The 13650-nt window shown below is 31.4% G+C and overlaps 2 protein-coding genes across 4 annotated transcripts; one reads left to right on the forward strand and one right to left on the reverse strand.

Annotated features, from left to right (window-relative positions):
- Window positions 1-17: 17 nt before the first annotated feature.
- LOC107475140 (pentatricopeptide repeat-containing protein At1g79490, mitochondrial) lies at window positions 18-6101 on the forward strand. 3 transcript variants are annotated; one of them, XM_052257102.1, is made up of 2 exons: window positions 18-49; window positions 3175-6101. In XM_052257102.1, the coding sequence occupies exon 2, from the start codon at window positions 3242-3244 to the stop codon at window positions 5714-5716; it is 2475 nt and encodes an 824-aa protein (XP_052113062.1). In that variant the 5' UTR covers window positions 18-49; window positions 3175-3241; the 3' UTR covers window positions 5717-6101. The 3 variants fall into 3 exon arrangements, with proteins under 3 accessions (XP_052113062.1, XP_052113060.1, XP_052113061.1); XM_052257100.1 differs by lacking the exon at window positions 18-49 and adding an exon at window positions 1745-2228; XM_052257101.1 differs by lacking the exon at window positions 18-49 and adding an exon at window positions 1745-2218.
- A 486-nt stretch (window positions 6102-6587) lies between these two features.
- On the reverse strand, window positions 6588-13225 carry LOC127739548 (beta-glucosidase 11-like). The gene is made up of 13 exons (XM_016094763.3): window positions 13058-13225; window positions 12905-12974; window positions 11886-11941; window positions 11512-11587; window positions 10411-10482; window positions 10065-10152; window positions 9618-9873; window positions 7940-8055; window positions 7635-7855; window positions 7528-7559; window positions 7341-7428; window positions 6928-7018; window positions 6588-6822 (listed from the first exon to the last, which is right to left on the reverse strand). Exons 1-13 carry the CDS (start codon window positions 13193-13195, stop codon window positions 6588-6590), a joined length of 1539 nt encoding a protein of 512 aa, XP_015950249.1. The 5' UTR covers window positions 13196-13225.
- Between the last annotated feature and the right edge of the window lie 425 nt (window positions 13226-13650).

Below are 13650 nucleotides of genomic sequence, written 5' to 3' on the forward strand. Positions count from 1 at the left end.
CCCCCCTTCACCCCCCCCACCTTCGCCTGCTTCTCGGTACGGAACCCAGGTTAGTGGCTTCTCGTCTTCATCTTCACTGAATGTTCGGTCTTCTTCTTGGTTTGAAGTTCTGAAATTGTTGTTCTTTGGTCTTCTTCTTCGGTCTTCTTCTTCAATTTTTGTTCCATTTTTCTTCAATTCTTCTTCCTCGGTCTTGGTTTGAAGTTTGGTTCTGAACGTTTTATAAATTGTAATTGCCTGTAGCTGATGGATCTGTTGCTGATGGCTGTAAGTTTTTTTTTCAAATTTACTGATGGCTTGATGGCTCTGTTAGTTTGTTAAGTTTTTTTTTCAAATTTACTGATGGCTTGATGGCTCTGTTAGTTTGTTACTTTGTTTTAGTGTGACTGTTTTCTAATTGCTCAATGGCTCTGATAGTGTTTTACTGGTTTACTAGTTGCTGATGGCTCCTAATTGTTTTGTTCAAATTTGCTAATGGCTTTGTTTTGTAGTTTCTGGTTTTGCTGGGTGAAGGTTTAGTGTTTTGAAATGTTTTATAATGTGCTAAAGTTTGTTATTGCTGGCTTTGTTTGTAATTGCTGGGTGAAGGTTCAGGGTTTTGTGATTATTGGTTAATGTTTTGGTTTGTTTGTTTTGTGATTATGTGCTAATGGCTTTGTTTTGTGATTATTGCTAGGTCTAGTGTGATTACTGATTAGGGATTACTTGCTGCTGTTGCAATTTCAGGTTTAGTGTGATTACTGAGTAGGGATTACTTTTTGCTGTTTTGTAATGTAATAATGTTTGTTGCTGAATGATAATGCTAATTTCGCTGCTGGTTGGAGCAAAATTTGTCTGTTGGTGATAATGCTAATTTTTCTGCTGGTTGGAGCAAAATTTGTGAATCGATTAATGGAAAGGAAATCATTATTCAAATGCTGCTACTCATTGATTTTGTGCTGCTGCTGTGTTTTAATTTCTGAAGGTTTTGTTAAAAAAAATTTGGTTGTTGCTGCTAAGCATGGAAATCAAATAATTACTGAAAATTTTGTGCTAGTGCTCATTAATTTTGTGCTGCTGCTGTTTTTTCAATTTTTAAAATTTTTGTTGAAATTTTCTTGCTGCTGCAAAAAATAGAAATAAAATCATTATTGAAATTTTTTATTCCTCTTGTTCACATAGAAATGAACCCATTTACCGGTTTCCATAGCTCCAAGAACCCCACAAGAGTAAAGCACACTAACCATAGTAACCCCATCGGGTTCCACATTAGCCTTTTGCATCTCACTGAACTGAGCAAGCGCATCGCTGCATCGTTTCGCTTGACTATATCCTGAAATCATAGCACTCCATGCAACGACATCTCTACATTTCAATTGATCAAACAACGTTCTTGCCTTGTCAACATGGCCACACTTTGCATAGATGTCAATGAGTGAAGTCATCAAAATGCTCTGTTTAGTCTCTTGTTAATGGTGGTTTTGATTGGGTTTATCCTTTGAGAGATGCTGTTAGGTGGTATGCAATAAGTTCTTGCAGATTTTGATGATTGATAAATCTTTATGTTGGCATTTAACATTTGATATTTCTTTTTACTATTTAACTTGAGTTTGTATTTTGATAAGAACATATGAATTTGACTGAGGACATTTTATGTAGTGTTTTAAATTTGGAAAATATTTTAATATTTATATTAGACTATAATTATATTATAGGATGTTTATTTATAATTTATTTATTATTATATTCTAAAACAGTTCTTCCGGTTGAACCATCGGTTAGACCGGTTGGACCAGTAAACCAGTAAACCAGTAGCTAGAGCGGTTTGATAACCTGTCCGGTTTTTAAAACCGAATTTCCACCAGTTCAAAAATGAAAATCCATTATTCTACGACCATAAAACAAAGTTGCATTATGCTCAACAGATTCTGCATCACTTCGCACTTCTCTATTATCTGTTCGCTGCCACCGCCTGAGCCTCTCCGCTTCTAGATGCCAGCTGCCAATTTAGAGTGCTTCTCTTGGTTTTTTATTGTGTGTGGAGTTTTCTCTCCGCCGACGTCTCATTGTCTCTGTCGCAACCGCCGCCGCCTGATGCTTGTGTTTCTTCAATCTTCAACTTCTGCTCTGGTGCTGTGAGTCTGCGACGACGCCACTCTGCTTCGGCGTCAGCTCTCCTGCTTCCGCTCTCGCCAGTCGCCACCGCTGCTTTCGCCGTTCTGCTTCTGCTGCTTTTTCGGTGCGAATTTGTGAGTATACTCTGTTCTTCTGTGTGAATCTGTGGGCTTGATCTGGTGAAGCTTTAAAGGATGTTGGTAGATTTTGGTAGCTTGCAGTTTTTTATTGTTAATATGCTCTTGCATATTCAGTTAGAAGAAGCTTTAATGCTGTTACCTTCAATGGAGCTGGTTCTGTTGTTTTTCTTTTGTTTCTGGACCTAGGAGCCCTGTTATTGTTCCTTGTTCTTGCTTGCTATGCTCCCTTTGCTTTTGATCATATTTATATCTATAGGGGGAAACAATGCGGCTTTGTGATTTTTGTGCTAATTCATGTGATGTTCAACTTGATTGGATTGTTAACATTGCTGAGAAATACAAAAGGAAGAAGTGTGGGATTTTGGAATCTGAAAATCATTTTGGAACTTCCTTAGATAATGAATTGTTAATTTTACTCAATACTATGATTGTGAGTCTGGTGTGATTTCATGGACTGGGGCTTCTAACTTCATTTAGATTCTTCTGTTGGCTTATTCCAATGTTCTAGTTATGAAAACAGAAACAAAATCTGAGTAGAGTAATTCTGATGTATATATTTTATAAATGAAAGGGTTCATAACAATATGATTCTGCAATACTTTGTGATTTGCTACCCTTTTTTTACTAAAAGAAAAAAGTTATCTCTTAAATTTCTTGGACCAGAAAATTGGTTTTAATTTGATTATGATTCGATTTTATATAATCCAATCCATGCATAGCCTTCTATTGATCATTGCGTTGGTGTTCTTGCTGCCTCTGCTATAAATTGAATTTTGCAAATTGTTATTGTCTTTTGGCTGCTAATTTTTGTTGATGCTCAATTCCTATAAACCTGTACTTGCTCTAAACTATTTTTAGTTGAACTGTCGTTGTTCTTCTGCAGTTCTGCATCACTTTTTATTTGTTTTCTCTTCCTGTTAAATTCTTATTTTCCTTACAGGCTACTATTGTTGGACCTGAAATGAACTGGGGAACCTGTGGAAGATTATTTTGAAGAAGATTATTCAATGATTCGTCACCGCAAATTGCTCTCTTCCACTACAAATCTTTGCAAACTCACCCGCAATCTCTTTGTCCCTCGCTCCTCCATTTCCCCGGTACCTTTTAAGCAAAAGTTAATATCTTTTACATCTATAACCGCATTCACTTCGGTTCGGAGAATCGCAGGTTTCTGCAAAGATTTGAACTTTGTTGAGCAGCTTAGTTCAATCAGATGCTACTGCCATAATGGTGGTGGGCATAAGGAATGGACTGAGGAAATTGAGTACTTGGATGAATCGGGTAGTATACTTTACAAGGGTAAGGGTATAAGGTCCGTGGAGCCTGGGATCGATGATCATGTGATGGTGGGTGAGGTCAAGAAGCCTTTTGTAAATGCTGCGGCTGTGGCGAAAATAGTTGAGGTTGTGAAGAGGTGGAAATGGGGGCCAGAGTTGGAGACACAATTGGACAAGCTCCAGTTTGTGCCTAACATGACTCACATTGTTCAATCCTTGAAGATCATTAGTGATAGTGATGCATGTTTGAGTTTGTTTAGGTGGGCGAAGCGGGAACCTTGGTATTCATCTAGTGATGAGTGTTATGTTATCTTGTTTGATTCTCTTAACCAGCGTAGGGACTTTGATGGAATACAAATATTGTTTGATGAGATGGTTGGTGATTCTACCAGTAATGGAGCTTCCTTGTCTGTTTCATGTAATCGGGTGATTCAATATTTGGCCAATGCTGAGAAGTTGGAGGTCTCATTTTGCTGCTTTAAGAAGATACAGGAGGCTGGTGGTGAGATTGATACCAAAACATACAATTCCCTTATTACTTTGTTTTTGGGTAAAGGTTTGCCTTATAAGGCATTTGAGATATATGAGAGCATGGAAAAGGCCAGTTGTTCATTGAATAGTTCAACTTATGAATTGATGATCCCAAATTTGGCAAAGTCAGGCCGTCTTGATGCTGCTTTCAAACTCTTCCAAGAAATGAAAGGAAGAGGTTTCCGGCCAGGCCTAAGCATCTTTTTGTCCCTTGTTGATTCAATGGGGAAGGCTGGGAGATTAGACGGTGCAAGGAAGGTTTACACAGAGATGCGAGGTTATGGGTACAAGCCACCACCTACTATATTTGTTTCTCTAATTGAATCTTATGTGAAGTCTGGAAAGTTAGAAACTGCTCTTAAGCTTTGGGATGAGATGAAGAAAACAGGGTACAGGCCTAACTTTGGGTTATACACTTTGATCATTGAATCCCATGCGAAATCAGGGAAGCTTGACATTGCTCTGTCTTCATTTTCAGACATGGAGAAAGCGGGCTTTCTGCCGACCCCATCTACTTATATTTGTCTATTGGAAATGCATGCTGCATCTGGACAAATAGATCATGCCATGAGGCTGTACAATTCAATGACAAATGCTGGTTTGAGGCCTCCTCTGAGCACTTACACTGTTCTTTTGACTCTACTTGCTAATAAGAAGCTGGTGGATGTGGCTGCCAAAATCCTACTTGAAATGAAGGCCATGGGATATTCAGTGGATGTCACAGCTAGTGATGTTTTGATGGTTTATATCAGGGAAGGTTCAGTTGATCTTGCTTTGAGGTGGCTGCGTTTCATGGGCTCATCCGGGATTAGAACCAATAATTTTATAATCAGGCAGTTGTTCGAGTCGTGCATGAAGAATGGATTATATGAATCAGCCAAGCCTCTTCTTGAAACGTATGTAAACTCAGCTGCAAAAGTTGACTTGATACTTTACACTTCCATTCTAGCTTATCTAGTTAGGTGTCAGGAAGAGCAGAATGAGAGACGCTTGATGTCTATCCTTAGTGCTACGAAGCATAAGGCGCACGTTTTTATGTGCGGACTTTTCTGTGGCCCAGACCAGAGGGGACAACCGGTGTTATCTTTTGTCAGGGAATTCTTTCAAAATATTGATTATGAATTGGAGGAAGGCGCAGCAAGGTACTTTGTGAATGTTCTTCTCAATTACCTAGTTCTAATGGGGCAGATAAACCGAGCCCGATGTGTTTGGAAGGTTGCATATGAGAACAAGCTTTTCCCAAAGGCTATAGTTTTTGATCAGCACATCGCCTGGTCCCTTGATGTTAGAAACTTGTCTGTTGGAGCAGCTCTTATAGCAGTAGTGCACACTCTTCATAGGTTTAGGAAGCGCATGCTCTATTACGGTATTGTACCAAGACGGATTAAGTTGGTGACAGGGCCCACTTTAAAGATCGTGATTGCGCAGATGTTGAGCTCTGTAGAGTCTCCATTTGAGGTCAGTAAGGTGGTTCTTAGGGCCACAGGAGATTCAGTCATGGAGTGGTTCAAGAAACCGATAGTTCAGCAGTTTCTTCTGAATGAAATTCCATCTAGGGCTGATATCCTGATGCACAGGCTCAACATACTTTTTCCCAGTTCAGCACCTGAAATTAGGTCTTTATCCCCACCTAAACCTCTCATTTCTGGCAGGGAGTATAAGCAATCTTCGTAGCCATTGGATAGTAACAGGTACTTCATTTTTAATTGCAAGTCAAAGGGTTACTGAGTTGTGCAAATGCTTCGTGTGTTTCCAATGCCATGAACAGATAGGTAGGTAATATTAAAGAAATTCGGAATAAAATTTTTCCCATGACATGCATATTAGATTTTTTCGTTTCAAGTTTTCAATTAGTTCCATTGTGATGAGTGGTGCTTGAAGTTAAATGGACAAAAGAGAATGATGACTGCATAGGACAAAAAAAGATTACATGTATTAAGTACCTAGAGAAAGTGGGAAATAACGCCTTAAAAGCTAGTTGTTAAGTGGGAAGAACCACTCTTCCTAACATGTTTTTCCTCCAAAGAGTTGAGGACTTCAATGCAATTTTCTACATGGATACAGATTTTGTTGGTGTTAACTGGAGGCGCTATTTTTTGGAAGTGTCAAACTAACTATTAATAGCTCTTCTGCTATACATGCTGAACATGTTGTTTGTTATGGTGCTGCTTCACATGCAATGTAGATGAAAAGCTTTGTTTGTACTCTTTGAAAAGTAGATTTCATTGCAATACCTATGATAATTTACTGCTGGAATAGTTCTGCTACAATAGAAGGATTTCTTTTAAGCCTTTTCAAACATATATAGGCGTCACTCTAGATTCATGGAGCTATTTAGTCATGCTTATATATACTTTCTATGACAAATAGCTCCATAAATTTCTTTCTGCAAAATGAAAATCGGAAAAGAGACATATTTTTTTTATAAATTCCATTAATTTACACCATGAATTATGTCACTTTACTATTCTTTGGCAAAGTGCCAAGTTATTACCATAGCACAAATTCGTATCAATTAGATTTTTAACAAGTCCTTATTGCATTATTAAATGGCATCATGTAATGAGGAATTCTTTTCAATTTGCATGGCCACCATTGGGTCCATAGTTCTGTTGTTGAGGAAGTTAGAGTACCATACAGAAGAGAGCTTAGGTTGTCTCCTCAAAGTGGAGTCCTTCAAATCAATGTAATAAAGGCCATAAGTGAATTCATATCCACTCAATAATTCGAACACATCCATGAACGACCATACAAAATAGCCTCTTATGTCATGTCCATTCCTTTCAACAATCACCAAAAAAAAATTAGAAATTGAATTAGCAAAGGATCAATAATTTTTTATGAAAAAAACAGAAAAATGCTAAAAATGAAAATGAAAGTACTACCTTTGCATATGAAGTATACTTCCAATGTATTCTTGCAAGTATTTTATCCTTGGCCAGTCTTCCAATGATGAACTTCTGTGTGTTTGTTGGCCTGTGAAGTCCAAAGAATAATGACCATAATGATATCATTCTAGGATTGGTTTGTTTGACAAAAGAATTATTGGAAGCTTGAGACGTTAATGTCATCTACTTGACACAATAATCAATAGAAATTTAATCATAATCATATATGTATTGTGTAACTTATTTTCAATGTATATTTTGTCTATTTTGTATTTCAATACATAATTTAGACCGATTGATTTGTTGGCTGATTTTTTTGTGTATACGTAACATAGTTGAATTTCAAAAGAAGTCAATATATTTTGTTATCAAATTATAGTGTTGGAGAGATAAGATAAAGAGAAGCAAACCATTTTCTTGAATGTAAATTGGAAATTTTCCATAAATACTCTTCAATGAGTCAAGCAATCCTTGTAAAGTCCATGGAATGATTGGAATCTAAACCGTACCAACCAACAAGTTAGTGTTAAACATCACCCATGCATAAATTAAAATATTAAAAAAAAAGATTTATTTAAGTTCCAACATTACTATTACCTCATCAGATGATGTTTTATTTGTGGTATAAGCTACATCCAAAAATAACATAAAATTAGATTATTTTTTTTACTCAATTAAGTAAATAGAATATGGCATAAACCTACCTGTAAGTTCCACAGCCATATCTGCTACATAATCTCTATCTTTTATACATAGGCTTCTAGGATTGTCCTTAACATAAAATGAAACATAAAAATTTATTCCTAGGAAGTCAATTGAGCCTTTCACCAAATTTGATTCACTTTTTGTGAATACTGGAAGCCTTGAACCAACCATCTTTTTCATGGTTTCAGGATAATCCCCAAAAATAAAGGGATTCAAAAACCTACAACCATTAAAAAACACACACAAACCAATTGAATTATATTTTAAAGAGAAATGATTATATTATAATTAATATCATACTTACCACCCATGATAGAAGTCTTGAGCCCTCCGAGTAGCAATTATATCTTCACTTGTATTTGTTAGAGGAACAAAACCAAAAGTAAGGAGATTAAACCCAATTAATCCATGTTGCTTGTCCTGCATTAATTATATCTTGTTTTACAGTAAATTACTTAAATTTATAAAGGAGAATACTCACATAATGACTTCTTCATATGAAAATGACATTGTGAACTTTTAGATAGTTAATTAAATATATTTGATCAAATATATCAAATCATCAAATGATCCGCAATACTATCTTCATGTGAAGATGTCATCATGTGAGTATTCACTATTTATAAATGTCATCATCAAAGTATATATGACGTGGGATGGGAGTTCACAATTAAAGCCTAACTCGACCTTGTAATATACACAACCCAAATTTTTTTTCTTTTTTTTTTTAATTTTGGTTGAAAATTTTAACCTCGTGCACCTTTTGGGTTGAAATAGGTTTTTTTTAGAATTTTACTAAACTTTATTTTATCTTTAATAATTCTTATTACAAGTAATACACTATCAATTTAATTAATTTTAATCATATAATACTTAAATGCATGGGTAATTATTATATTTTCATAGATATTAATATGTTATACAAATCTGATATTTAAGTATTATAATGATAAAAAGAGATATAATTAATTTAAAATACTTTAAAAATAATACAAAGTTATCAATTTAAATTATGTTTTAATTTATACACTACTAGAAGAATACTTTTAACTACTATTTATTTCATTTTTTGCGATAATAAAAATAGCTTCTAATATATTACCGACAATTAGATATTAGTCATCTTATACTTTGTCACTAAAAGATTTTAGCGACCGTAATACTTTTTTTGAAAAAAACCTTTTTAATAGCCACAAAAAGTATATAATTGTCATATAACAATAGTAATAACGAAAAATATATAATTATCACAAAAATATAAATTAAATAAGACATATAGTAATTATTATTTTATTGCCATTAAAAGTAATTTTTGTTGTAATGATAATACTCACATTTTAGATTTTTTTCATATTATATATTTTATTTATTATAAGAATTTTATAATTACCTGTATAATTTGGACAGATAAAATATTCTAGTTTAATTCATTTTTTTAAATTATTCCTTTATAGAATAGTTAGTAATTATATATAAATGATAGGATTCCATAATTCATTTTTTACATATTTACATACTCTAATGTTATTATTTAATATGTATATGATTTGTTTATATATGTGTATTGTAATATACCTCTTCATTTTTATCTTATAATTTTATCACGTATAATATCTAATTTATTATGTGTTATCTAAAAGTCAAATTAACCCAATATATAATCCAATCTGCTAATCAAATTATTTTTGGATCAGGATAGTTTCTAACCATCGCCTTATGTAATATCTTTATAATTATGTTATCAAATTTAGAAAGAAGTCCAAGATAAATGTAATAAAAATGCTACGTGTATATTAAAATCAGTCACTATGTATTTATGTATATATATTATTAATTAATTAATTTTTAATGTGTATTTTATACTCTAACACATGTATTTTATACTAGTAATTACTTTTGGTAATTGATTGTAGTATATATCTAATATACACATAAATATAATTATCATAAAAAAAATTTTAATAATAGTAAACGTTATTTACCTGGTACTTGTTCCTATACAATCTTGCAACTGATGCATGAGCTAACAACATATTATGTGTTGCTAAGTATGGTTCATTTGAAGAATCTCCCTTGGAGCAGTTATATATAGAGGGAGGAGAACAATGTTGAGGTGGTAAGTATCCCAAATCATATCCACCTTTTACAAAAGCATTTCCTTCATTCACCGTTGTCCAATGTTTGACTCTGTCTCCAAATTCTCTAAAACACGCATCGGCATATGTTGTGAAGTCTCTTCTACAAAAATATGCACGCACAAAATTATATGTTAATAATATCATCTTTCTTTGTAGCAATATAATTATTTTCTTTAAAATTTGAATTTTAGTTCTTTCATAAATAAATTGTGGCAGTAACTTTTTTTTCTGAATAATTTTAGTACTTTATTTTCTTATGAAATTTAGATATTTGAAGTATGGGAACAATACACAATTTTTTTGTTAACCCATCCTCCATATTCATCCTCAAGAGCTTGTGGTAGATCCCAGTGATATAATGTAACATGTGTTTGAATTCCTACAAGAGGAAGAGAAACAGACAAAAATAATTGTAATATTTGCTAACCAAAAAAATTTAGCCAAAATTAGGTAAAATTTGTCTTATTTAGCATTTATTAATTGTTACAATAATTAATAAATACTAAATAAAATAAATTTTAGTTTTTTTTTGTCTTCCTAATATTACCACAAAAATAAAAAATATATAATGGAAAGACTTCTCTTAGCTATTAATTAAAACATTAGCATAAATTAAAGATATGGTTTGCGCATAAACCTTGACTTATCAGTTCATTGATAAGATTGTTGTAATATTGTAATCCCTTTTGATTGATTGGGCCTCTTCCATCTGGTGGTAATTAAAATTCAGAACTCAGCAATATACCAATAAATAACAATGATATTAATATTTCTTGTATAAAATAATGAAAGGTCTTATAAAAGTTGTTTTGGTCCAATAAGTGTTAATTTTTAGAAAATAGACAATATTAATTAATTTTTTTTACTAATAATCCTATTAAATAAGCTAGAGACAAAAAATAGAAAGAAAACATGCAATTGTAGAATAAGAAAAATTAACGACGGTAATTTTATACAATCAATATAGTTTATTTAAAATGTTATGAAGTACAAAGATCCATTATTCATAGCACATTAAAATCAAATTAAGTGAATGTCTAGTACAAAAATCATATTTACTTGACATAAGTTTGAGAAAAGGTCACCACTTCTTCTCTCTAAGAGATATTTAATAATATTTTCATCTTTTCTATTTAAAAAATTTACAATTCTTGACTAAAATATATATTCATAATAATTATATATTGGTACATTTAGTGATAATTGTTTTGTTATTATTAATGTAATAATTTTCATTTATGTTTTTGGTCATTCATTTTTTATTTATGCTTAATATTTTGACAGTATAGTATAAAATATTTTAACTTGTTAGCAAAATATTTAATTTCAATTTTTGTATTTTTCATTATTAATTATAGATAAAAACTAAAAGTAAATAAAATTTGTTACATTAATAAGAAATACATAATTTATATTATTATTTTTATTGTAATTTATTTTTATATATAATTATTATTGAAAGGATACTTTGGTCAAACAAACTAAAGAATAATTTATTTTACTCTTGTATAGAAGAGAGGAGGAGAATTTTTTATATACTCTAAAAACAAATAAATATTCTTAATTTAAAGTATATATTTTATAAATATAGTAAAGAAAATGTCATTTAGTTCTCTTTAAAAAACCGAAAAGAATAATATATTCTCCATATCCTAGATGGCTAGACATCATATTGATTTCAATACTAAAATATTACACTTCTCTTGCTTGCATCGTTATTGACATATAATTTTGTCACCTGGAATAAGTCTTGACCATGATATCGAAAATCTGTAGGCATCTAATCCCATTTTTTTCATGAGCTGGACATCTTCCTGCGCATGAATATTTGGATCAACAAGTATTGGTAATTAATAATTAATTGATCTAAGTATGATATATATGTCAAAGAGGAAAGATTTAATGTTCCTTCGATCATGGTATTTATAAAAAAAAAATTAGGTTCACATAAAAAATCAATTGTCAAATTAAATATTATATATTTTTAATTAAATAATCTGTATTACAATAATCAAATTTTTTTAGTATAATGATTTTGTTATAAAATATCAAATACATAATTCTATATATTAAATAACTGATTAGTGGCTGTTTTTTATGATATGTACTCACCTTATATTTGTGATACTGATCACATGCAATGTCTCCATCACCCTTGTACATATTTGCTGTAAATTTAATTCAAAAGGGGGTAATTCATTATTGTAAGGGTAACTAAGGATTTTGTAACATGAGTTCTAGCAATTTTTGTAACTAAATTGTCAACAGCATAATTAGAAAAGTTAATAAGATTATGTTACACTAGTTACTTATGAATATTGTGTATGCAAGTCCAAACCAATCTACTAATAAAGTAAGTAAAGTCGGTTACTTATGAATATTGTCTAGTTTTTTTAATTTATTTTTTAAAAAATGTTTTCCAGAGCCAGAAAGAAAACTAGACGTATCTATGTGTGTCATTATGTGCATCAGAGCCAGAAAAATAAATGTCAAATGTCACATTTCAAATTAATCCTAACAAATTTTTCATGGGATAAATTTATTTTTAACCAAGAATATTTAGCCGTATAATTTTTTAGATTATTAGATAAATTTAATTAAAGATTAATTTGTTTTATTTTAAAATATTAAACAAGTAACCTTATCTCTTGTTAAAATTTAAGAAAAACTCACTTCTCAATTTTTCTGTCGCTATATGTTTTAATCAAATTTATAACAAATTATTGACGAAAAAAATCTATCGTAAAAACCGTCACTAATCTAAAAATGTCAATAATTAGACTAATTTATCTAATCTTCTAAAAAAGAAATCAAAAATCATTTTTTTAAAGAATAAGTATAGAAAATCAACTTTTAATTAATTAATAAATATTAACTAAAAAAATTTTAACCCTCATTCTTTTAAGATTTAGAGTTAAGATTTAGAATTTGAATCTTAGGATTTAAAATTTAAGATAAAAATAATTTATAAAAAATTATTGATATTAATTGAAAAAAAAAAGTTAATTCCTAGATAAACTTTGTTTAAAAATACTATTTATCTATTACAAAAATTGCTAATAACGAATTTAAGATATGACTAAAAAGAAAATTGTGAGTCCATAAATTAATGAAGAGATAGAGTAGTACACCATTGCCGGCATGTGCAAAAGTATCCCATATGCTTGGCTTCCTTCCATCTTCATTTGCTGCACCTTCTACCTTTTCTCATTAAATACCATTAATCCAAATGCGAAAAGATGTATTATGAATAAAGAGATATATAATTAGAGACGAAAACGAACCTGATAAGCAGATGTTGAAGCACCAAACACAAAGTGAGGGGGATATTCATCTCTTCTCAAACCATCAACTACTAACAAAACTGATGAACCTACCAACATTAATAACAATTCAACCCCAACAAACCCCTTCTTCCACATCCTCCTTCTTCTCCTTCTTCTTATGCTTTGAGATTGTTAATTCTTTTTCAATCATATAACATGAAGCATGCAACTTGCAAGTATGTAATGTAATAAGAAAATAGTAAATATAACGCATGATTAATGTGTTAGTATAATAATGAATTCTTTTTCTTGTGGACACAATGTATATTCTTAAACTTGCTTACAAGTTAGAGAAAGAGCTAAGTTTTTATTGGTCAATCGGGGCCTATATTATATGGGTGCATGATGCATAGGGAACGCCCCATTTAAGATCTACACACCTTTCAATACATCATGTGGTATCTTCTGCCAGGCTTTATTTACGACTCTTGACTATTGTATTGGATGAATTCAATCGGATTCGGATTTGATTTGAATATATTTTTTATTTATTTTAAATATATTAAAATTTAATTCTAAATTAATGAGAAATAAATCTAATTACTCTTAAT

This window comes from Arachis duranensis, chromosome 2, assembly GCF_000817695.3.
Source record: "Arachis duranensis cultivar V14167 chromosome 2, aradu.V14167.gnm2.J7QH, whole genome shotgun sequence".
Lineage (NCBI taxonomy): Eukaryota > Viridiplantae > Streptophyta > Magnoliopsida > Fabales > Fabaceae > Arachis > Arachis duranensis.

Excerpts from the sequence above, each read along its gene's own strand:
- LOC107475140 (XM_052257102.1), top strand. The coding sequence starts at position 3,242 with ATGATTCGTCACCGCAAATTGCTCTCTTCCACTACAAATCTTTGCAAA.
- LOC127739548 (XM_016094763.3), bottom strand. The coding sequence starts at position 13,195 with ATGTGGAAGAAGGGGTTTGTTGGGGTTGAATTGTTATTAATGTTGGTA. Across the intron at positions 10,483-11,511 it reads ATGGTCAAGACTTATTCCAG|ATGGAAGAGGCCCAATCAAT; the intron begins GTGACAAAATTA and ends AATTACCACCAG. Across the intron at positions 6,823-6,927 it reads AGTATACTTCATATGCAAAG|GAATGGACATGACATAAGAG; the intron begins GTAGTACTTTCA and ends GATTGTTGAAAG.